At 47.3% G+C, this 24,531-nt stretch overlaps 2 protein-coding genes across 10 annotated transcripts in view; one reads left to right on the forward strand and one right to left on the reverse strand.

Moving 5' to 3' along the window:
- The first annotated feature begins 610 nt into the window (after positions 1 to 610).
- On the forward strand, positions 611 to 5,102 carry LOC133413014 (ankyrin repeat domain-containing protein 34A). Of its 3 annotated transcripts, XM_061696880.1 has the most exons (3): positions 611 to 695; positions 788 to 916; positions 2,099 to 5,102. In XM_061696880.1, exon 3 carries the CDS (start codon positions 2,147 to 2,149, stop codon positions 3,749 to 3,751), a length of 1,605 nt encoding a protein of 534 aa, XP_061552864.1. In that variant the 5' UTR covers positions 611 to 695; positions 788 to 916; positions 2,099 to 2,146; the 3' UTR covers positions 3,752 to 5,102. The 3 variants fall into 3 exon arrangements, with proteins under 3 accessions (XP_061552864.1, XP_061552866.1, XP_061552863.1); XM_061696882.1 differs by lacking the exon at positions 788 to 916 and having other exon boundaries at positions 617 to 695; XM_061696879.1 differs by having other exon boundaries at positions 625 to 916.
- iqgap3 (IQ motif containing GTPase activating protein 3) overlaps positions 5,029 to 24,531 on the reverse strand; it is a 30,263-nt gene continuing 10,760 nt past the window's right edge. For 4 of the 7 annotated variants that reach the window (XM_061696871.1, XM_061696868.1, XM_061696869.1 and 1 more), the window contains 30 exons: positions 23,631 to 23,712; positions 23,402 to 23,565; positions 22,458 to 22,545; positions 22,220 to 22,383; positions 20,152 to 20,312; positions 19,970 to 20,085; positions 18,729 to 18,892; positions 18,490 to 18,589; positions 17,237 to 17,404; positions 17,024 to 17,166; positions 16,782 to 16,952; positions 16,621 to 16,704; positions 15,539 to 15,610; positions 15,408 to 15,477; positions 15,115 to 15,323; positions 14,899 to 15,051; positions 14,656 to 14,819; positions 12,398 to 12,622; positions 12,183 to 12,323; positions 12,025 to 12,109; positions 10,571 to 10,806; positions 8,147 to 8,279; positions 7,951 to 8,077; positions 7,764 to 7,881; positions 7,595 to 7,682; positions 6,478 to 6,690; positions 6,243 to 6,406; positions 6,053 to 6,178; positions 5,318 to 5,426; positions 5,029 to 5,234 (listed from right to left, as the gene is read on the reverse strand). In XM_061696871.1, the coding sequence (XP_061552855.1) occupies positions 5,121 to 5,234; positions 5,318 to 5,426; positions 6,053 to 6,178; positions 6,243 to 6,406; positions 6,478 to 6,690; positions 7,595 to 7,682; positions 7,764 to 7,881; positions 7,951 to 8,077; positions 8,147 to 8,279; positions 10,571 to 10,806; positions 12,025 to 12,109; positions 12,183 to 12,323; positions 12,398 to 12,622; positions 14,656 to 14,819; positions 14,899 to 15,051; positions 15,115 to 15,323; positions 15,408 to 15,477; positions 15,539 to 15,610; positions 16,621 to 16,704; positions 16,782 to 16,952; positions 17,024 to 17,166; positions 17,237 to 17,404; positions 18,490 to 18,589; positions 18,729 to 18,892; positions 19,970 to 20,085; positions 20,152 to 20,312; positions 22,220 to 22,383; positions 22,458 to 22,545; positions 23,402 to 23,565; positions 23,631 to 23,712 (4,152 nt within the window). In that variant the 3' untranslated portion in view covers positions 5,029 to 5,120. Of the gene's footprint in view, positions 5,235 to 5,317; positions 5,876 to 6,052; positions 6,179 to 6,242; positions 6,407 to 6,477; positions 6,691 to 7,594; positions 7,683 to 7,763; positions 7,882 to 7,950; positions 8,078 to 8,146; positions 8,280 to 10,570; positions 10,807 to 12,024; positions 12,110 to 12,182; positions 12,324 to 12,397; positions 12,623 to 14,655; positions 14,820 to 14,898; positions 15,052 to 15,114; positions 15,324 to 15,407; positions 15,478 to 15,538; positions 15,611 to 16,620; positions 16,705 to 16,781; positions 16,953 to 17,023; positions 17,167 to 17,236; positions 17,405 to 18,489; positions 18,590 to 18,728; positions 18,893 to 19,969; positions 20,086 to 20,151; positions 20,313 to 22,219; positions 22,384 to 22,457; positions 22,546 to 23,401; positions 23,566 to 23,630; positions 23,713 to 24,531 lie in introns of those variants that run through there. The other 3 variants (XM_061696870.1, XR_009769822.1, XM_061696874.1) reach the window with 3 other exon arrangements.

The raw sequence follows: 24,531 nt of genomic DNA on the forward strand, positions 1-24,531 counted from the left end.
AGACAATCACAGAGCACAGCGAGTTGGACAAAAGTACAAAGTTTTGCTTGCGCAAATTAGACAAAAGTATCTATACAGTGTAAAAGGATGATCATCATATTCATACACGGAAGAATAATATAAACGCAACACTTCAAAGACTTCCCATGTACATAAAAGGCCGATTTCTCACAAATATTGTTCAAGAATCTGTCGAAATCCATGTTGGTGAGCACTTCTCCTTTGCCAGGATGATGGCAGCATATCATATAAACTCGCTGTCTAATCAGCATCCCTCTGTGCCACACCTATGAGATGGATGGAGCATCTCGGCAGAGGAGAAATGCTAACAGATTTGTGAACAAAATTTGCAGAAATCGCCCTTTTGTGTACATTGAAAAAGTCTTTGATCTTTAGATCGTAAAAATCTAAATGCTGCATCCTATTTTTGGTGCTACTCTAAAATAAATCAGCCCTCGCAGCTCCTGATTGGTCAGTGGGCGGGGCTTTTATTACCTGCAAACAGAAGGCGGTTCACAGTTGCCATGGTGACGGGTCAAGTTAGCTTGACATGTGCTAATGCTAACGCAGCCACGTGACTCAGAGGCAGTCAGCGAAGGGTTAAAGTCCTGAGTGAGGAAGAGGAGGAGGATCAATGCGTCAGTCGCTCAACGGGCTCCTGATGAAAAGGATGATGAAGATTCTGTCGCTCGGTGGTAGGGAAAAAAACATCTTTGTTCACACGTTCATGCGCCTGTGTTTGTGTGTGCGTGCGGCATTTTGATGACAGTCGAACGAAATGTGGCAGCGTGCGCACGCGTCACATCTTGTTCTTCCTCTTCACCATCATCACCCTCATCACGTGACACGCACGGCCAAACGTCGGTGCGCGTTCAAGCGGTCGCTGTGCTGCAACGTGACGTCATCAACATGTCAGGTAAATAATGGTACGCTAACACCAAAATGAAGCGACAGTTAGCTGCTAACGTTAGCATACTTGCTGCTTTGCTGTGATGTCACTGTGACGTCACCATGCAAGCGCCGTCATGGTTATGTAACTGTGACGTCATCGTCACACACGGACACTTCATAGTTGTTTTATTTATTTTTTTACTATCACACACAAGCCACAGTGAGGGTTTCATGAAAACAAAGTGCAGCCTACTGTAAAAGTAACCCGACAGTTCAATAAGAAACACACTCAATGGACTGCGGGTAGCAAACATATACGTGGTTCATCCATCCACCCAGGGGCGGCGGAACACGTCTGAAAGTGGGGGGCACTGTACTTTTAGGTTTCACACATACACATAGGAGCATACAAGATTGAAAATTAAAAAAAAAAAAAAAAAGGGGGGGCCACATAGTGTGAAAAATGGGGGGTGGGAGGCACGTGGATCTTCCATGCATGTTTTTTGGAACGTGGGAGGAAAGCGGAGTACCTGGGGAAAACCCACACAGGCACAGGGAGAACATGCAAAGCCAACACGGATCTGAACCCAGGACCTCAGAAGTTTGAGATGTGCTGATGTGCTAACCAGTCCATCACTGTGCCACCCACGCATGATTCATGTTACATCAATCCTTATCATTCATGAACATGAAGGATCAATGTATGTTACGGCAACAGTTCAACACTGCACGGCACAATGCATGCTGGGAGCCACGCAGCTTCACAATTCTGCTGCTTACAAACTTAGCCTATCATTTGGCGCCTCCACTAATTTAGTTTTAATCATAAAAAATGGTCTAAGATTTTACTGTGAAGTCAGAGTAAAATTGTGACTTCACAATAACATTCTGAAAATAGTACTTTACTGAATTAAATCTTGCCTGAGTGATATTTCTACTCGATGCTGCTATTTCTGCATCCGTTTTTTTCTTTTACTCCTTTTTTCCCCCTTTTTGCAGTTTAACTCAAATAAAAAAAAACACATAAACTGTTGTGTCATGAAACAAAATCCCATGATGCAGTGGAAACTACAGTTAATTACTGTATAATTACTTTACAGTATTTTACTGTGGGGTATGTGGTAAATAACTGTAGAATCGACAAAAATATCATTGTGTTGTCATATTGAAACCAGCTGTGATGTAATTCTCGGGGCTCCTCCCACAGATCAGGCAGCATCTTGAGAAGAACTCCAGGTGGGTCGGGCGGAGGACCATGGGAGACGGGGGCGACCCCCTGCAGATCGAGGGCAATGCCCTCCTCAAAGCAGTCTTCCAGGGGAGGCTGAGGCTGAGCCGTCTGCTATTGGAGGGCGGCGCGTACATCAATGAGGGCAACGAGCTGGGCCAAACTCCGGTGTCGGCCGCCTGCCTGGCGGACTACGAGGACCCTCGGACCCGCCTCCGGATGGTGCGCTACTTGCTGGAGAAGGGCGCCGACCCCAACATCCCGGACAAGAGCGGCAGGACGGCCCTGATGCATGCCTGCGCCAAGCGGGCCGGGAAGGAGGCAGTCTCCCTCCTGCTAGAGAACGGAGCCGACCCCAGCCTCAAGGACTACTCTGGATGCTCCGCCCTCATGCATGCCCTCAATAAGGGTGACCGGGACACCCTGCAGGTCCTGCTGGATGCCTGCAGGGCCAAAGGCAAGGAGGTTATCATCATCACCACCGACACATCTCCGTCTGGTACCAAAAAGACAAAGCAGTACCTGAACTCTCCTCCGTCTCCGGGCGTAGAGGACAAGGCGTCGCCCCCAGCCACACCCGTCGCCGCCTGCATGTCGCCGTCGGAGGTGGAGATTGTGACCTCGTCTCTGGCGGACGGCGGCAGAGTCCATGAAAACGACCGAATCTTCACCTTCTCGCCGGCCTCCGCGTTGCCTTTGCCCAATGGTCGGCCTCAGGGAGAAAAGAGAGCGGCGCCGCCTCCTCGCAAGCTGCTCAAGAGGCTTAACTCGGAGCCTTGGGGCCTGGTGGCACCCTTGACCTCGAGTGGGCCTCCTCAGGAAACCGTCAGGGGGCGTCTGGAGGAGGTGGAGGGCGTCTGCCATCTGAGTAAACGAATCAATGGACTGTGCCTCACCGAGTCCGCCAGACCTCTGTTGTCACGGCGACACAGCATCGAGACCCACGACCCTTGTTCCCCGAAAGTAACGGACCAGTCCTGCTCCGAGGACCACGTGGTCCTCGCCCCCTCCTCCCTGGCGGACAAGGTTCAACACCACCAAATCCTTCATTGCAGGAACACGCCGGAGTCCCAGGAGAACGCCGGAACGCAGATCTCGGCTCATCCCAAACTAACCCGAACAGAGCACTACGAGGCCGACAACCACGCGGACCCGGAATCCATCCCCGGATCTCCTGACTCTGGGTGGGTGTCCGTGGAGTGGAGGCGGTACAACACATCCTCCCTTTCCCTGGTCCCCAACTCTTCTCGGGATTCTCTCGAGAACATCCCCAACTCTGTGTCTCCCGTGGCAGTGCGCCAACGGAGCCCCGGACTTCTGGAGCGCCGCGGCTCCGGGACCTTACTTCTGGACCACATAGCCCACACCAGACCTGGTTTCCTGCCGCCGCTCAATATCAACCTCCAGAGACCGATCCCGGATATCCGCTCCAACAGCAAGCCCCCCTCGCCGGTCCATGGCGCCCACAAGATCCTGGTTCCCGTGGCCCCAGCTTCCCCCAAACGAGGTCCAGACTTTAAGAGCAAAAAGAAGCTGATGAGGAGGCACTCTATGCAGACGGAGCAGATGAAGCAGCTTTCCACGTTCCAGGAAATTCTGGCTGAGAAGGTCACAGAGTCCAACGGCGACTGATATCTTCATGGAGGGGTGTCACAGGGGCGGCCTGACAAATGCGTCTCTTTAAAGGGATGATGAGGGCTCGCACTTAACTAGAAAAAAACAACAACTCTCAACTACAGTATATTTATCTTTGCCATGTTTGATCACATCTCTTTCATACTTGTACACATTGTAGATAAGTATAAAGTATGTATGTATAATGCAGGGGTGCCAAATAAATTTTTAGCACGGGCCACATTGTAGTTATGGTTTCACACTGAGAGCCGTTATGACTATGAAACCATATATTGCAATTGTCTAATAATAGCCTCATATTAAAAATATAAAACAAATTGATGGATAAGTAGTTTTGAAATCAGAAGCTTATTAAAACTGTGTTCAACTATTCATTTTATTTTAAAAGGGGAAGTGGTAAAAAAATGCAATTCTCAAATTATTTTTAAGCGAAAGGTAGGTGTGAATGTGAGTGCGAATGATTGTTTGTTTCTATGTGCCCTGCGATTGGCTGGCGACCAGTTCAGGCTGTACCCCACCTCTCGCCCGAAGATAGCTAAGATAGGCTCCAGCATGCCCGCTACCCTAATGGGGATAAGCGGTACAGAAAATGGATGGATTTTAGCAAGAACCAGGATTTGCTTTCGCGGGCCACATTAAATGAAGCGGTGGGCCAGATTTGGCTCTCAGGCCTTGAGTTGGACAATTGTGACATAAGGTTTCAAGACATTTGCATCTATATACATTAAAAATACAGTATTTGATAATGTATGATATTATCAATAAGAACATTGTTTACACGGTTCTCGGGCCAATCAGAGTGATGATGGACGGAGGGAGGTTTAGTGTTTCATATTTTGCTGAAACAGGAAGCAAGGAGTGAAAGGGGGTGGGGCTAAAGTGGACAGACTGATGTCACCCCCTGCTGTGCTGAAATGTTCTCGTCTTCACTTTTCAGTCCTCCGGACAAAATTCTTGATTTGCTCCCAAACTTTTGTTTTTCATTAAATGCTTTTGTGGGCAAATGGAGGAAGTCGCGTGTTGACTGATTTCGCTAAAAGCAACAACAAAAAAACATTGTTTCATACGAGTTTACTTTTGTTGAAAAATACTTTTCGTCTGCCAGTCTGATGACTTTTGTTCAAGATGCACTTTAATATTGTCGATTAACTTTTAAGGGGAGCTAGCACACATTAACATGAGCGTGCGTGCATGTGTTGCCTTTGAATTACAGCACACACAACTGTCAACGATGATCAATTAAATTAACACACATTCCCATGTTTTGTGTTGCACTATTTATTGACAAATGCTATTAAAAACAAACAAATATGTATAAAAGACTGTTACTGATTCATTAATAAATGAAACCAAAACAAGTCGATTTTTATTTGTTGAAGAACTTTTTGTTGAGGAGGAAGATGAGCAAGTTGACGTTGACTTTTGCTTTGTCGAACATCTTCATCACCGTGACGCCGTCGTACTGCAGCTGGAGGAGGTCCTGAAGGCACACGCACGCACGCACAGGAGGGATCGATCGATTGACGGTTTGGCATCGACTCATTGGGTGATTTTGAAGGCTACCTGGTATTTGATGTGGAATTCCTCCATGTCGACGCCGAGGAAGCGAGCTTTGACGAGGAAGCTTCCTTTCTCGGCCCCGTTCAAGATGTCGAAGACCACGTTCTTGAACCTTCACCCAAACGAGACACCGGCGTTATTGTGGGATACTTAACTTGTCTAAGACAAAGTGGATTTGATAGCATCCAATTGTGATCCTATAGCTACTGTTTATTTATAAGCATCTGTGCATATTCGTGTATTCTGAAAAATCTAATCAAATCATTCCTGATTTCTTTTTCTTTTTCTTGTGTGCATGTTTGTCATACTTAAACGTTTCCCATCATCAGACCAAAAAGATCCTCAAAAGCTAGACATAATGCCAAGATCTAAAGAAATTTAGGAACAAATGAGGAAAAAAAGTAATTGAAATTATCAGTGTGGAAAAAGTTATGAAGCCATTTCTAAAGCTTTGGGACTCCAGTGAACCACAATGAGAGCATGGCAAAAACACAGAGCAGCGGTGAACCTTCCCAGGAGTGGCTGGCCGACCAAAATGACCCATAGAGGAACAGGCACGCACTGCAAAGGAAGATTAGCCGAAGTAAGACAGAATATATGTGCATGAATGAGAGGGGTGGTGGGGGAAGAGTGAGGCTACAGGGAGAAGAGATAGCGAGGGTGGAGGACTTGAAATACTTGGGGTCAACCGTCCAGAGCAATGGCGAGTGTGGTCAGCATGCGCGCGCGAGCACTCACTGCGTGGAGGGCAGTTCCTGGATCTCCAGCAGAACGCCTTTGTCGTGCAGGCGCGTGGCCGTGTAGCTCACGACAGGAACTTTCTTCTTCCCGCGCACGTCTGCCATTTTCTTACCGGTGGCTCGGCTGCAACAGACGTGCGATGAGAGCGAGGGAACGGCCCCCGCGTAGCCGAGCGTGAGCGACTTACCCGTTGGCCGTCAGCTTGTCCAGACAGGAAGCGATGTAATGTTCGTAGTAGTCCGCCTGCTGGCCGAGGAAGCTGCTCTTGGCCCGCAGACTGTGCATAGTCTGGCCCAGTTTCACAAGCTCCGCCCCCCGGCGCTGGCGGTGGAAGCGCCGGTTGCGGATGTCCTGCGGCGGCAGGAAGCGGCGGCCACGGTGATGGCGAGCGGGGAGCGGGGCGATGTTATTAGGTGTGTTACCTGCGCGATCATGTCAAGGATGCGGCGATGGCCGCGCGTCGCCGGCAGGACACCCAAAGCCTCCAGACGCCGAATGCTTCTGCCAATCTTGCGTTTCTTCTCCTCCAGGCTGAGAACGGCGGCATCCATCGTGGATGCCCTCCTCTTCATCTTGTCCGGCGTACGCGCGTCCTGGAGAGCGCGGCGACGCATCAGCTGCTTGTGACGCATTTCCTGTTTCATAAATCACGGTGAGGAATGCATCCTGGGAAACCACAAGGCTTCCCGCCGGGCCCAATAATTGGAACGCCTTCCCATTGTACGTCGTCACAAAAACAGCAACAGATGAGACAACAACAAAACGAGACTAAAACACGAGAAAACAACACATCATGACTACAACACGACACACAAGATTAAAACACGAGACAACACACCGCGACTGAAACACGTGACAACAACTATGATACTAAAACACAACGAGACTACAACACACAAGACCACAAGACGAGACTACAACACAACAACACAGGAGACAACAACTTGACAACACAACACAACCAAAACACAGGAGACAACGACCCTAAAACACACCAGGCAACAACACGAGACTAAAACACAATAAAACACAATGAAACTGAAACACACGAGACAACACAATGAGACTACTACAAAGGAGACAACAACACGATGAGACGACAACACACAAGACAACAACAATATGACAACACGAGACTAAAACACAACACACCAAACAGCAATGGGCCCAAAACACACGAGACTAAAACACATGAGAAAACAACACAACAAGACTATAACACACGAGACAAAAACACAACAACAAGACTACAACACGAGACAACAATGCAACGAGACTACAACACAACAAGACCAAAACACAGGAGACAACACAACGAGACTACAACACGAGACAACAACGAGACTAAAACACACGTGTTGTTACACAAAGAAACTAAAAGACATGAAAAAAACAACACATTATGACTACAATGAAACAACAACAGAACGTGACTACAACACACGACATGAGACAACAAGACGACTTCTACAACTACATCACTACTACTAGTACTGGTAATATTAGTAGTGCAGAGGAGTTGGGCGGAAGGTGTCTGACCTGGTCGGGCGACACATCAGCTTGCAGGACGTCACTGAGCGTGTGCCCCGGCTGCGTCCTGATCACATCCATGATCAGCTGCTTGGTCCTGAACACAAAGCGGCGTTAGCACGCCTAGCGACACCGACGTTAGCGGCTGACGGCAATAAAAATGAGCAGGACGACGTACGAGAGCAGCAAAGCGCCGACGTCAGCCGAGTCGTCGCAGTCGTCGAAAACATCAAACTTGTTTGTGAGCGTCAGAGAAACTTCGGTCTTTCCCCAACCCAACGCGGATCCTGGATCCGCTGCGGAACGCAAACGTTACCATCATCATCATCGTTCAGTAGTAATAACGGGACCGATGTTGCGAGTACCTAGGGCCGTAGTATTTGTGGTACCCATGAGTTCCTGTAGGCTGGGAACAGGACCGACATCGCTGAGCAGAAGTCTGAGCGGATCCGTGGGCTCGGGACACAAAAATTCCTGATGTTCCAACAGCAGCTGCAAGTGATGACATCATCGGCTGTTGCGGGCAGGCTGGCGACCATCCAATGAATGTTCGGGACGTACCTCGTGCGTACCGACGAGCTCACCGAGCGAGATGTAGACGAGCGGCCGGCTGACGACCAGCGCCTCTGAGTACTCGTCCATCCGGAAGCGCTCCGACGGATCGGGAACGTCGCACAGGTGCGACACAAACTTCCTGTCATGTGACATGGTCACGCTCAGACTTAGTGCTACAGAAGTCCCTCGTTTATCGCGGGGGCTACGTTCCAGAACCCTCCGTGAAAGATGGGCAAAAACTGTAACGCAGCGACCATATTTGCATTTTTATTATTAATAGCGCACCGTATTTTCACGACCACAAGGCCCACTTAAAAGTCTTATAAGGGGCGCCTTATAATGCGGCGCGCCTTAAGTGTGCACAGAGTTCCAAAATCTGTAAATGTTGTTGTGTGACTTTGATGAGCGCTCCGCTTGACCGACTGGGAGCATTTCCTGCCGACACGCTGCTTATATAGGAGGAAAGGCGGACGTGACTGAGGACAGCGTGCGGACGTTAAAGAGGACACGAAAGGCACGCCCCCAGTAGGTCTATAGCGCCGGTATGTGCATTGTGCAAAACAACATCAGTTTGGCTAAGGACCCCCGAAAATGGCACCTACGAAGAGGCACGCTTACGAAGCACAGTTTAAACTGCAAGCTATCAGTTACGCGGGGGAACATGGGAATCGGGCAGCCGCGAGAGAATTCAAAATCAACAAATCCATGGTTCGCAAGTGGAGGAAGCAGGAAAACGCCGGCATCATTGCTGAACAGCTCCCCGGCAACGAGACTGACTCAGACAACGACGAGAGGGAACCCGGCATGTTTGATGGAGAACTTGTTCAGCTGTTCATTTCGGATACAGAAGATGAGGACTTTGATGGATTTGTGGATGAGGATTGATCAAACAATAACATGAGTACATTGTTAAATACTTCAATAAAGTACAACCAAACTCAGTTTTGTTCCCACTGCCTTTTTAAAAACATACGCTGGCATGCTTGCTAGGGTATGTTTTAGCGTGCATGCATGCTACCGTAGTATGTTTTACCATGCCTGCGCCGAATAATACGGGACGCCTTATGTATGTGTTAAATACAGAAATAGACCCCGTAACTGGTAGCGCAGTGGGTACAGTGATACATTGACTTGACCTTGGCTGTTCTGTTTTTACTCTGCCACTGCTCTGAACCCTTCTTCAACCATGAGTGGGCCAAAGAAAAGTCGACAGTGAGTGCAGAGTGTTAAATATAGAATGGACGACTAAATACTTTTTCACTCAAGTCCGGTCAAAGGCTGTATGTCTAATTTGTTAAGAAACCATTGCGGTTTTAGAGGAATATAACATCAGCCGTCACTTTTCTACCAAGCATGCTGATTATGCTAACAGCCAATCAACGCAGGAAGCGATGGCTACGGGTCAGCGGTTAAAATCAAGCTTGCAGGCTTAGCAAAACCCCTTTTTCTGACAAACTGCCATCCAAGATTCAGTCACACAAGACCCTGAAACAGTGCCACGGGAGTTGGAGATGGAACTGATTGATCTCCAATGAGATAATGTCTTAAGAGATGTTCAACGCTCAAACTGGATGAGTTTTAGGCTTCATTAAGCGCAGACAAATTTCCCAAAATCCAAAAGATGGCACAGAAGATACTGGTGGTGTTTGGCTCTACATGTGTGTGTGAACAGATTTTGAGTGTGATGAACATGAGCAAAACATCCTACAGATCCCAGCTGAGTGATGAACACCTCAGATGTGTTCTGAAAATTGCCACAACAAAACTAAAACCAGACTTTGATGCACTGGCAAAAAAAAAGGTGATCAACAAAATAACAATTTTCCCCATTACAAATAAATCTAAGTATTAACACTACAATGCCTTTTTTTTTTTTTGGTTTTGTTTATTTTTTATATGTAAGCATCTGGTCCTGGCTTGGCTCGCCTGTCAAATTTTAAAAGTCAATGTGGCCCCTGAGCCAAAAAGTTTGCCCACCCCTGAGCTAACCTGGTAGCTAGTCTGTCCATTCAATAATGGTTACGCTATATTCAATTAGCTAATGATGCTTAGCGTGGACGTGGAACTGCGTTAGCCAGTTCTGCTTTGCAGTCGACACAAACTATCTTCTTTATTAAGTGCGTAAAGATCCGCTACTTTGGCCATTCCCAGTGTTTCACGTACTCTTTTCTCCTGGCTGGCGCTTTTTGCTACGTAAGTCTGCAGTAATGCCAGTCCATGTTGAAAACCAATCCCTGCAAAGTCCCGCGATATAGTGAAAAAGTCAGCGATATATAATGAGATATGCTAGGATTTAAAATTGGCCGCTACGGTGAGACCGCAAAAAGTGAAGCACGATTGGACGCGCTTGTCCAACAAACAACAGGAAGTTCCTGCTGCCGTAAACTGGCACTTGGTTCGTGCTGAAGAGGTGACAGTTTGCGTACTGACCTGAAGGTGGAGTGTGTGTGCGCGACATAGCGGTTGAGCGTGGCCACGTGCTCGCCGTCCCCGAGGAAGAGCTTGTTGGCGGCGGCGTGCTGCAGCAGGCGGGCCGCGGAGCCCAGCAAGTGGCGCTGCGCTGGCCGCAGGCCCCCCGGCACACCCGTACGCTCCAACACGTCGAACGTGTCCGGAGCCACGATGGCGGGATTTAGGAAGCGGTAATATACCAGGTTGCAAACCACCTGTGTCAAGACACAAGACAACAGGTTACACAGCAACAGACGTGATTGGACGAGGGATCACAAGGTCAGGGTTCATCAAGCTCACATCAATATGATCAGGCTTTTCTAATCAGAGTCCTGGAATGTTGCATTCATTAGCCATTTACACTCTAAAATGTGTTCTGACAAAAACATGTTTTTTTTATTCATTCATATTTTTATTCCAATTCATTTTATTGGGCATCTATTTTCAGCCATTAATTTATTCATGGCTTTGATATAATCTTGTTGTTTTTATGTTTATAGATGTACTTATTTATTTATTCATGCATTTATTAATGGATTTTATGTTATCATGCTGGTTTTAGGCGGCACGGAACTGGTTTGCACATCTGCCTCGCAGTTCTGAGGACCGGGGTTCAAATCCTGGCCCCGCCCGTGTGGAGTTTGCATGTTCTCGCCGTGCCTGTGTGGGTTTTCTCCGGGCACTCCGGTTTCCTCCCACATCCCAAAAACATGCATGCTAGGTTGATTGAAGACTCTAAATTGCGCATAGGTGTGAAAGTGAGTGCGAATGGTTGTTTGTTTATATGTGCATAGAAGCAGACGCCAAGTACTATGCAGCAGGCAATCAAGGAGAGATTGAGTGAAAGGGAAAGCGCAAAAAGAGCTGCACCACTTGAGCTCGGGTGGTGGTGATGATGCCTTGCTAAAGGGTACCTCCACAATAGCCAGCAAGCACACTAGCATCTCTCCTACAACTAGTTGTCCTTTTTTCATTTTTTACCATAGCGGCACTCGAACACGTGTCCTCCGAGCCAAAGTCCTCACAGACCGAGCGACTGCAGCTCCAAAATGTGTTTGCTACTTTTTAAATGATTCCTTTTATCTGATTGGGCCCTTACAGACAAACAAGCATTCACACCATCAATGAAGCTGACATGCCGGTTTTTGGAATGTGGGAGGAAGAAAAGCCCACGCTTGTGTGGGTATTCTCCGGGGTACTCCAGAAACTAGAGCCCAGATTCCAACCCCCAACGTCAGAGTTCGAGGCAGATGTGCTAACCACTCAACCGGCACGCTGCCCCAAAATGGGTGAATTCATTATAATCAATTTCAATTCATTTATTTTCTGTACCTCATCGACAAATGAGCTGGCCCAACCATCTGTTTTCAAAACCAAAAGTTTGCCCATCGATTGATGACATCATCACATAAAGAAGAAACATTTGTAGTGACCTTGTAGACATCATCCTCACTGGCAGCAGGGAACTTCGACCTCAGGGCATCTCCAAGAACCTTCGCCAAGTAGCGGAAGCCATATCTGCACAAACACAAACACACGTGTGGAAAGAGGATGGTGGGTGGGTGTGAGGGAGGCTGTTGGGGGGGCATACGGGAGTTTGTTAATGTTGGAGGTGATGGCCTTGAGGATTCTCTGGGTCAGGTTGTGCAGGTTGACCACAGCAATGTCGACGCGGCGCCGGACTTCGGGATGGGACAGAGCGTCCTCGGGGGAAACGTCGTAGGGAAGCGAGCTGGCGGGGGGACACGACGGGAGAAAGGGGGTAAGCGGACGCTTCGTGGGGTATTCAGGAGCGTACGTTCGGACCTCTTAAGTCCGCTCTGGCTCTCGGTCTGGTTGATCCAGCTCTTGTAGACGTCCAGCGGGTCGGTCCTGACGCTGAGGTTCCGGGCAGCCAAGACGTCCTGCAGGGCGGGACCCAGCGCCTCCCGCAGGACGTTGCGGCCACGATCGTGTCGGTAGAAGTTGACCAGCATCTTGATGACGAAGGGGTTCCCCCTGACTACGTCCTGGGGCTCCGTCACCTTGGACCTGATCACATCACACTCATCACCACGGCGCCACCTGGTGGACTCCTTCCAACCTTGGCAAAGGCTACTGATGGGTATCGATCAGATCTTAACGATACTACTACTCTTAACGATACTGCTTATCGGTCTGGTACTTTCACGGTATTCTTATCTGTACTTTTTCATTGTGGGTGGGAACACTAAAACTTGGGATTGAACCCCGGTCCTCAGAACTGCGAGGCAGACGCTCTAACCAGTCGGTCTCCGTGCCTGCGGAAATATTTTATATTCTTTTTTTTTTTTTTAAACCTGTCTTGATTAGCTGCATGACCATGCAGAATGGTGGATCTGTATGCCTTTAGTGCTGGAACAGATTTGCTGCGCAACAGGGGAGTTTGAATTACTCCCTCTGCTTATTTTTATTTTTTTAATTATTCTAAAGTTTTATTGAAAATGCAGCCAGACAGAAAAGGGTTTTAGGGAACAGACAGAGGGACAGAACGGACAAGGTTAATCGGGGTGCGAACCACATCAGAACAACAGTTGGACAGTCGAGATACTTGAGCAACAGTGACGTTACAAAGTCAACGGGCAGGTGTGGAAGAGGGTCTTGCCCAGCTTGTCTATGAAATTCAGATTTGTAAAGCACTGTAATGAGTAACACATCCCTGTAGATGTTGGCGTTGCAGCGCTTTGGATTTAAGATCAGTACAGCTTTGGAGTGGAGATAAAGATTAGTTGGTGAATCTCGGCTTGTCACGTCAATCGCAAGGGAGAGAAATGTTAACGCGCTGGAAGTCGGGCAAGTATCGGCACCTGATACGCCAGCAGAGTATGTACAGTATATGTTTGGTGTAAAAAGAGGATGTGTGGCAGCAGCTAGAAGAAAGTGTCTCGCAGTTGGAGTGAATAGCGAACACCATGTACAAAAGCCAATGAAATTCAATTTAAGCAATACAGTGAGGCAGTGCCGCTCACGATGCATTTTTTTTTTTTTTTTAAAGATTTGGACTATTGGAAAACTATCATCTCACACCTGCTCACAAGTAGAGTTTTTAGTCACAGTGTAGTCTCAGACTGAGATTTTACAAAGACTGTGAATCTTGCAGGGACACTATTTACAAGACTAGAACTAGATTCTTTCGGCAATTTTTTCCCCATCATGCTCTTGGTAGAAACTTACAAAATGGAGAAGCAGAAGCTTTTGGCTACAGATGCCCTAGTTTGTACATAAAAAAAACCAACTAATATCAACAAGAAGAGAAGACGTCGCAGAATGTGGGCACAGCCTTGCTTATACTATACGGGGAGAGCAAGGGCAATCTGTCCTACAAAAGGAACTGGAGGTGAGTTATGACAACTATTTCTAACTATTGCCATTACTAACCATTACTATTGTCTAAGGTTGCCCTTAATCAGAATAGTCAGTTACAGTAACTTATTGTTCATTAGTTTGACTGACCTTGAAAACTGTCTTTTTTTTTCAAATTGTAATTTATTTAATCCACGTATTATAAGTGATGGACATTAAGAACCACCAATGTTGACTACACTGTGGGCAGTCTCTATTGTGAGTAAATATTGGTATAAATGGCCTTTTCCTGTAAATAATGCACCCAAGGTCTTCAATTGCCGACATGAATCTAATGGCATATTTTTATATATTTGTGTAAAGTCATGTCCATGTTGTTCGGTTTCACAAAAAGCTGCTTTTCTTTGCTTTGTAGCCAGAAAACGGCATTCTGGTGAAACCAACCCATGTTCTACTGCTGATTACTAAAGAATGCAAAAAGCTAGAAACAAACTTTTTTCTCTGGTGAAAGAATTGAGTATACTCTTTCTTTTGGTAGGTTCGGTGATTCTATTGCCACAGAAGACAATATTCTGTGGGTCTTGATAGATTAGTCAAGATGCTCTAAAACGGCTGGCAGTCAATGAGTTCAACATGTTTTCTGAGCTGAAGCAAGCAGACAAGTAAAGGCACCTAGAATCAAGTAGAGACACAAAGGCGAGTAAAGACGAGTAGAGTCAAGTAGAGGCGAGTAGGTATGAGACCTGATCTCAAAGTGTAGCGCCTGCGTGAAGAGCTGCAGAAGCAGGAAGGCTTCACGATCGTCTGCTCCGTAGTTGAACAGGCTGAAGACCACCATCTCCACGAAGGACGAGCAGCGACTCTGCGGCATCAGGAAGATCATATGCGCCAAGTAGGACGGCCGAGTCTGAAACACAGCGCCACGGTGAGTGGACTCGCAGTCGCCCCAAACAAACCCGTTCTCCCGGCCCCTCCCCGGGACCCACCTGGAGCAGGTAGAAGAGGTTCTGGTAGGCCTCCAGTCTCTGTCTACGCTCTCGGCTCAGAGCCTTCAAGCCTTTGCTCCTCTCCACGTCCATCAAGTCCGACAGCTTCTCCTTGTTCTTCCTGGTCAGCTTCTTGCAGTGAGACTCCACTTCCTGCAGGAGGCCCACAGGTGAGGCACCGTCCACGGGTCCGGCGAGCCGACGGGAGCGGCTCACCTGCAGCGTGGCCCTGTTGCGCACCAGCAGCCCGATTTTCAGGTCCATCAGGTCCAGGTCGGCCTCCAGCTGCCTGTTGAAGCGGACAGTCCGGACCACCTCCTCCCGAAGACACGTCAGTTTCACCTCCTCCCTGATGTCGGCGTTCCCCAAGTCCAGCAAGTGGACGAACTTCCTGAGCACGCTCAGGGGGAGCGTGTCCCATTGCACTGAGACGGACGGCAGTGACCATTGGTCGGCCAGCCGTTAGTCCTCGGGTGACCTTCGGCCAATTGCTTCGTCGGAGAACTTACCCAGCATCCTGTACTCGGCCCGCGCCCGACTTGCTCGAAAGAAGGTTTGGATCTTTATGACGGCGCCCACCTGTGGACCCGCACGGTTACCATGGCAGCCGCACATGCATGCTAACAACTGCCACACTCACATTTTGTCGGAAGAACTTCAACCGTGTGAGATACTTTCTCCTGGCCAAGCACATCTTCGCAAAGGCTTGAATCTGAAAACAAACATCACAAATAATGTGAATAGATGCGCTCTCTGAGAGCTGGCGAGTGATGGATCTTAGGGCTGAATAATAGAAAAAAATAATGACATTACGATCTTTTTTTAAACCTGTGATATATATATATATATATATATATATATACACACACACACACACATACACACACAGTATATTGTGAAGTGAAATAATACAGGATCAGTGCTGGAAAAGTTTATTTTCGACACGAACTACTTCAGAGTTCAGTTCCTCGTTCCCATAATGAACTAGTTCAGTTCATAATTCAAAATTTGGAACAAAGTTCACCGGTCCAACAATGAAGTCGTTCATCGTTCTTCCCCTCCCCTCCTCAATATGTTGCTGACGGGCAATTACCCTCCAAACACTGGCATTTCATTTCCCCATTGTTGCCACTCATTCAGTCCACACTAGTAGCCAGCTGCAGCTTTCAGCCTACAATTTCAAAAACATGAGGAAAAACATTTTGCTTGAAGTGCTTTTTTAAAATGAGGAATTAAAACAAAAACAGGACTTTTGTCCTTAAAGTTCAAACAAAAACACACAACACAGTATTACAGGAGCGATGGTGAAAGGACATTGATAACTCTGCATTCCAGACTACATTAACAAAATAATTGATCTATTCTTATATTACAAAAAATAAATTCCATATTATCCAGTGTGATTGCACGGTGTTTTAATAAAGCATTCTCAAACCAATAATAATTTTCCTAGTAAAACATTCTTACACTTATGCACTGTATCACAAAAGAACACATTCCCTCCCATTTACACAGTGTCCATGACCGCACCTTGCGCACTCACAAGCTTTTTATCTTGATGGATAAGGCTGAGCGATGGCTTTGAAATGGTCATAGTTTGGGGAACTATTAATATAGGCCATCAGTCAAATTTGGGGGTCGGGGAGTGGATTAGTTGTGGATTTTGGCTGTTTGCAGCAGGTCACCGTATGCAGATGTGGGTGCACGGCACGAGTGCGTCACCTTGACCGCCGCGCTCAAGTTGCTGTAGAGGAACTGCAGCCGCCGCCTGTACGCCCTCTGCTGGACGAATCTCCTCCAGTGAGCCTGTACACAAAACGAACGGCGGCCGGTCAGCAGAGGCTGGAGTCACGTGACCGCTCGCCAGGTGTCGCTCTGTGCACCTGGATGAGGACCACGGCGCAGGCACGGCCGCGCAGGTAACTCCGGCGAGCTGCCAGTCGGCGTCGGGTGAGGAATCCTCGAATGGCCGACTGCAAGCGGGTGACCAGCGCTCGATTGTCGGCCCAAAGCTCTCGCCGCCGGTGCGCGGACAACACGCCGTTGACCACCTCCTGCGAGGGAGCGGCGTGAGCGGACGTTTATGACAGAGGCGGCGTGGCGCAAGTGCGAGACGAGGAGTCACCTGGATGTCGTGCTGGTCCAGGAACACGCTGTTGTGGACGAACTTGGGAGGTTCCTCCCACGTGCCTTCCAGTTTGATGAGGTGGAAGAAGAACGAGGAGCCGTCTTGCATTCGGAATCTAACCCACGGACTCTTGTTGTCTCCTGCAAACACGCCATAAACTCTCAGCGGCTAACCTCTGATCTCACGCCACAGCAAGGGCGTACATGTCACCTGCGCTCGCCTTCCGATGCACCAAAGCAGCGAGCTGCTGCTGATACTCTACTGCCCAGCATCGCGTCACTCCCTGCAGCGCCACCTCTGGTAGAGAGAGCACTCGCAGCGTCTGCGCAGCCTGCTTCTCCTTCACCGCTTGGTTGACTGCTGCCACCGCCAGACACACTAAACACACAATAAAACACCCCCTCATTTAACCTGTTCCAGACAATACTGAAAATCCACCATATAGACAGACAATATCGGGAAGAAAAAAAATGTGAGAATATTTTTATCCCTTTCACACACTTAGAACTAACCCACTTAACATATTTTTACACAAAAATTGCAGGCTTAAAGTATTTATAAAATAAATAATAATGACAACGGAAGAAAACATTTGACGAGTTCAATGCGAAAGCAGACATCTCCATTTTTTTGTGCAAATTTTGGAAAATGAGTTTTTCCATTTCTGGTTTACAGGTTAAAACTAAAATCTGACTGAAAAACTCTTTCAAAGAGCTCTTTGATGTCATTGCATCACAAAACCAGACAACTCCTAGAAAATACTTTCAAAATAGACAAGTCAAAAATGTTTGCATAGCTATAAAATTACACTGAAATTGTAAGTATTATGCTTTCTGAATAAGAATTAAGAACAGGTGAGTGTACGAGAACCATAGTCTCTTGAACTAAACCTTAAATTAACCCTTAATCCTAACGATTGAAAAGGGGTCACATTGATACTTCTCTCTTCTTGGTTGCATCCTGCCGACGATGACCTACTCGTTGAATCTGCGGACCCCGATAACTACAAAATCTCAATGAATTTCATGAAATCATCTCTGATGGACTGTTTCACGCAAGTTACGTGCTGACGTAAATACGTACGGTACGTACAGCTCGTGGTTGGCTTGAAAGGAGACGTTACCTGCAGTCAAATGCGGATGGCGCATGTCGGTTTCTGAAATAGAACCTATATTTTTCATCTGTTTTACATAGGAGTTGTTTGGTTTTGCAAGGTTAGGAAATGCAACATTTCACATAACCGTTTGAGAGGCTGTCTTCTAGTGGGCGTGGCGCTATTTTTGGCGAAATGCCACTTGTCGCATTTGAACTCATTTGTAAATGTATTCAACGGAAAAGCGGATATGTTTAATGGATAAATCTGCAAAATAGCGCTACAGTGATAAACCCCTGAAATATTGTGAACTAAAATATTTTGTAGCGCATGCAGCAACAAGCCAAAAAGAATCATGTGGTTGACTCACACTTCAGAGCTTTCTGAGTCTCCACGTTGGTTTGTCTGACTACTTCCTGGATTTCAGCCAACCACAGCTCAGCTCCCGCATCTTTGCTGAGCTGATAGGTCTACGGAACACGTGACCTCACATTAAACACGGAAGCTACATTGGGACTGATCCACCTCAGGTTTGTATGTTTGAATCCTAAATCACATTTAGTTACGTGCGTATGGGATGTCGGTGTGTGCGCGCGCATATTTGTTCACCTGTGCTTTGCGCTGCCTGGCAGCGCTCATCAAGCTGAGGTACCTCCAGGCGTTGGCGGGCAGGATGTCCTCCACACCACTAGAGGGGAGCAGCAGTGCAGAAAGCAGCCTGCGAGCATCTCCGCCCAGCAAAGCCTCGTTAACCGCACAAAGAGTCGCTATCTCTAAAGGGTCAGAGGTCAAGTTTCACTATCTCATCGTTTTACAATCAATGATTCCATTTATTTGTGCATTTAGAGCAGTGCTACAAATGTTTTTATGTTTTTTGTTTGACAACGCACTAACACGGAGCACACACGTTGACAGCCTTTGCTGCAGATTACAGCAACGGTTGCATTTTTTTACGTCATCTGAGAATTCGTGCTGTTGATCAAAGATTTATGTTGATTTTTTTAAAAGGCATTTTTGGAAAGTCTAATCAGGTATAGCATCACAGCTTGGTTCGTTAATCTCTCTGTGCAGCTAAATAAACTGCCTTGGCTAATTCATGCAACTGGAAAAAGAATTGGTGCTCAAGAGTGCTTCTCCAGAGTATTTATGAAAAGTTTACGCTGCAACGAGCAAATAAGATTATTTGTGATCCATCCATCATGGTGGGAATGAGCTGCTCTCATATGGTAGAAGGTTCAGTTTCTCACTGCAGACTAAACACTCAAAAACTAGTTTTTTCCTGTTTCAATTAAGATGGTAAATAAGGTCACATAATAAGAGTCTTGTAGGTTAGCAATTTTACATATTACAATTTTAGCCCTTCACTGTGTTACCTTTATTAGGTGATAATAATTATCTTGTAACTTTACCATGTTTTTTGCACTCTTTGTATGATATGATCTGCAGTTGCAATTGTGCGCATGTTTTCTCTCTCAAGGTGCTCAATAACACCAGCTCCACTTTGCAGTCATTGCAAATTATTTTATTTTCATCCGTTTTTCATGTAAAGTAATCCCAAACCTGAGACATCATCTGGCTACAGCAGCGGTCCCAACCATAGATAGGAAGACACGCTGTAGCAGCCCGGCTACGTGGCGGCCATGTTGGGAGGTCTGCGTACATGAAAGAAATGTCCGTGTGGAAAACCTGGACGGTGACGCAAACGTGGTTCCCTGTGTGGTTGTGTCAACCTATTTTTACGGTCGACTTAAGAGCATGATTCAATTCCCCCCCAACCCCCAGCCCTAGTCAGAGGTCACACAGGCGTTGACATGATTAGCCAAGTTCAGGATGTGGCATTTTGGACATACGCTGATGTTGGGCTTGGGCGTCCTCATTGGCCAGCTTGATTCCTTCCTGAAGCTGATTCCAGGTCAGCGCTTCACGACCGGACGACTGCTTCATGTTGAACAGACGCAACAAGTACCTGGGCACGTTCTTCATCATTATCATCATCATCATCATCATCATCATCATCACCACCACCCCTTACTTGTCCATCAGGGCTTGGTCCACATCTGTCAAGCCCACTGATGAATTGACCAATAAGGAGCTGAAATGCCGCAGATTTCCCGCCTCCACCGCCTGATTGACAAGCACCACTGCCGACAGCATCTCCACAGCTACAAACAGCTCTTCCAGCTGCAGTGCCCCCTGCAGGACGCATGGCAACATCACCACAAACCAGCTCAGGGGTGTGTGTGTGTGTGTGTGTGTGTGTGTGTGTGTGTGTCTTGAGCATCCATCCATCCATGTTCTGTACCGCCTTATCCTCACAATACTAGGAAGATGACCTTAGAAATGTAGTCGTTTACAATTACAAGTTATCCTGTTAAAAATTTAATAGTAATGACCATCCATCCATTTGCTTCCCCTGAGCCGCTGTCGGGTCGTGAGGGCAGAAGCTTAAGCAGAGATGCCCAAACTTCCCTCTACCCAGCCACTTCCTCCAGCTCTTGCGAGGCAATGCCGAGGTGGTCCCAGGCCAGCCGGGAGACAGACGTCTCTCCAATGTGTCCCGGGTCGTCTTCTCGATGGGACGTGCATGGAACATCTTACCACCTCATCTGGCGCCTCTCGGTGCAGAGCGGCAACGGCTCAAGTCTGAGCCCCTCCCGGATGACCGAGCTTCTCACCCTATCTATGAGGGAGATCCCAGACACCCTGCGAAGGAAACTCATTTTGATCGCTTGTATCCGCAATCTTGTTCTTTGGGTCACGACCCACAGTTTGTGACCATAGGTGAAGGTAGGAACGTAGATCAATCGGTAAATTGAGAGCTTCGTCTTTCGGCTCAGTTCCTTCTTTATCACGACAGACAGCTACAGACGCTGCACCGATCCGCCTGTCGATCTCCCGTTCCATTCTTCCCTCACTTGACCCACAAGACCCCAAGATACTTGAACTCGTCCACTTGGGGCAGGATTTCATCCCCGACCTGGAGAGGGCACGCCACTCTTTTCTGACTGAGGACCACGGTCTCAGATTCGGAGGTGCTGATTTTCATCCAAGCCGCTTCACACTCAGCTGCGAACCGGTCCAGCGACAGCTGAAGATCGCGGCTTGATGCAGCCATCAGAACCACATCGTCTGCTAAAAGCAGAGGCGTACTACTGACGTCGCCAAATCGGACCCCCTCGACCCCTCGGCTGTGCCGAGAAATTCAGTCCATGAAAGTAATGAACAGAATCAGTGCCAAAGAGAAGCCTCAGCGGAGTCCAACTCTCACTGGAAACATATTCAACTTATTGCCGGCAAAACAGACCAAACTCTGACACCGGTTGTATCGGGACCAATCAGCCTTATCAGGGGGTCCGTTACCCCATACTCTTAGGGAACCCTCCACAGGGCTCCCCGAGGTACATGGTCAACCGCCTTTTTCGAGTCCACAAAACACATCTAGACTGGTAAGGCGAACTCCCTCCAGAACCCTGCCGAGGGTGTAGATCTGGTCCACTGGTCACGGCCAGGGCGAAAAACACACTGCTCCGCCTGAATCTGAGATCCGACATCCTGACGGACCCTCCTCTCCCGCACCCCTAAATAGACCTTACCAAGGAGGCTGAGGAGTGTGATCCCCCTGTAATTGGAACACACCCTCTGCTCCACTTTCTTAAAAAGGGGGACTACCACCCTGATCTCCCAATCCAGAGGCACTGTCCCAGATGTCCACGTGATGTTGCAGAGGCGTGTCAACCAGGACAGCCACACAACCTCCAGAGCCATTAGAAACTCTGGGTGGATCTCATCCACCCCCGGGCCCTGCCACCGAGGAACTTTTTAACCACCTCAGTAATGTCAACCCCGGAGATAGGAGCGCCCACCTTAGAGGCCCCAGACTGAGCTTCCTCATAAGAAGGCGTGCTCCTAGGATCATTGGGACACACAAACCCGTCCACCACGATAAGGTGACGGTTCCAGGACAGGCGGATTAAAACACATTTTCTCCCAGAAATGTAATGGATTACAATTACATCCATTTGGTAATTAAATTACATAACCTCCCTGCATGTATATTAGTTACACCCCAACACTGGTGTTTTGTGTGTGTCTGTGCATACCTGTGCCGCGTGCGCTTGTAACAGCCGCAGCTGCTGATGATAAAGAGCCGCCGCGCAAGGGAAGACGGGGGGCAGCTGAAGGTCAGAGGACATCAGACAGCTGACCGTGTGTTGCGGGTCGCTGCCCCGCAACGACACGTTCACTCCGTCTACTGCTCTCTGCACTGTGGCAAATACACACGCACGCGTCATGGACACGCAACACACACGGCAGTCACACAAAGAGGAAGCGTCTCACTCTCAGTGTCTCTGCAGGCTTCCCGATTCGCTGCGTTGACGGACTCTTGAAGCTCATCGGGCTCCAGCGGGTCCACCAAGGCGTGGTTCTGAAGGCGTGCAGAAAAACATTCCATCCACCATGTGAGTGTGACAAACCAGGACCCTGCCGATAGTAGCCCTTTTCAAATTGGGGGGGACGGCCGAATTTTGGGGGATTTTTTGTTTTTTTTGCCTACACATTACAGCATGAGACAAAGTCAAAGATGATGAAATTCAAATAACAATACAAGAAATGCAGAATAAAACAAAAACATTCATAATGCACAAAACAATAACCAATCGAAATGACAAAAAACTGGCTTCCGTTTCAGGTGAACTCTCTTTGAACATCAAATATTTAAAACACAACTCTGTCAAAGACGACATTGGGAACAAAGAGGAAGAAAAGAACAAAACAAAAAAAAGATGACATTATGACACCTGAGAGAGGGGTCTGTGGTTTTCATTTTGAAGTCATCACTTTATGGCAAAGAAAATAATGGAGTAGAAGAAATGGGATTTAACGTTGAAGGGCATTATTGTTTTGCCAGTAACTTCATTCATTATGTTGCTTATACGCTGCATACATTCATGGACTAATTCTAAAGATAAATACACGTTAATGTTTTTGCACTTGAAAATTCCTCTCTGTTGTAAAGTTAAACAAATACTAAAAGACAAAGTCTTTTAATGTAAAATAGTCAAATGATCTGTCTGTAATTCATACAGTGTCTTTATTGTTTTAAGCATAAAGGGACTAACTACAAAGAAGTTATTTTATTCATTCTATATTTTCTAAATAAATTGTCCGATTATTCGGGTATCAGAATTTTTTTCGCTGCCATATATCAGAATCGGTCTCAAAAAATCTATATCAGTGGGGTCCTATCACCATACGATTTGTTCGTGGACCGCATGTCATACCAGTGCCTTTGCGTGTCGGTCGGCCGCCAGCTCCTCCAGGTACCAGGGCCCGTTGGCGTCGAGGACGCCCACGAGGGCCAAACACGGAAGCCGCAGAGCGCCCACGAGCGACGGCTCGTCAGCGGCGTCCACCGCTTCATCCACCCGCTCCACCGCCGATCTCACTGGAGACATCGTCGCACACGTCAGCGCCAGCCGCGCCTCCACGTTACCGTGACGACGGTCTCACCGTTGACCGTGTTGATGTTGTTTTGTATTTCTCTGCGGGTCAGAAACTCCTCGTACAGATCTTTTTCCTCAGAGGCTCCACCCTGAAAGTCACATCGCGCACGTCACTTAGCCCTTGCCCTCAAACACTAACCCTTACGCTAGCCTTCAGATGCTAAAGCTAACCCTGAAACTTGGCCTGTCATTTTCAAATATTTTTAGAATCGATTATTCCATTGAATCGTCCATCAATTACACTGGGGAACACAATTTTTGTTGAGTTAGGTCTGACAGCTGTTTTTAACTCATTTTTGGGTGTGGAATCCAAAACTGATTTTTCTCCATCATGTCAAGTTTTTGAGCAAAGTGAGAACAAATTGCAACAAAGGGTATATATATATATATATACCTATGTAAATAAAACACTAAGATGGAATAGTTACAAGCTTTGAAAACTAAAAAAAAACAGCACAAAACAAAATAGAATTTACAACGGTATGCCGATGGTTACAAGGTTAAGAGAAAAGCCAGCACAAATCTTAATTCCTACTATGCTAGCTTTCTGTTTGCTGATATTGATAGTACTGACCTACTGGGAGCTGCACACACCTCTCACTGCACGGTCTCAATTTGTGACTGCACAAATAAAAGTTGCAATGTAGCTGTAGATGAGTCCAATCGTAATCAGCTGGCAAGTCTTACTACAGTTAATCAGTGGAATTTTGGTTATTTGGAGCGTAAACTGTGGAGAAAAAAAACTAATGTGCTAGAAGCAGACATGCAAACACCAAAGGCATGAAAAAGGTGACAAAAAAAAAATTTAGGGGGCATCCCCCGAGCCCCTGCAGAGAATTATTTTGATTTTAACACGAATTAAGCAATCTGGAAGATTCTGAAGAGTACAATATTAAGGCAAAAAAAAT

Source organism: Phycodurus eques, chromosome 14, assembly GCF_024500275.1.
Source record: "Phycodurus eques isolate BA_2022a chromosome 14, UOR_Pequ_1.1, whole genome shotgun sequence".
In the NCBI taxonomy this organism is placed as follows: Eukaryota; Metazoa; Chordata; class Actinopteri; order Syngnathiformes; family Syngnathidae; genus Phycodurus; species Phycodurus eques.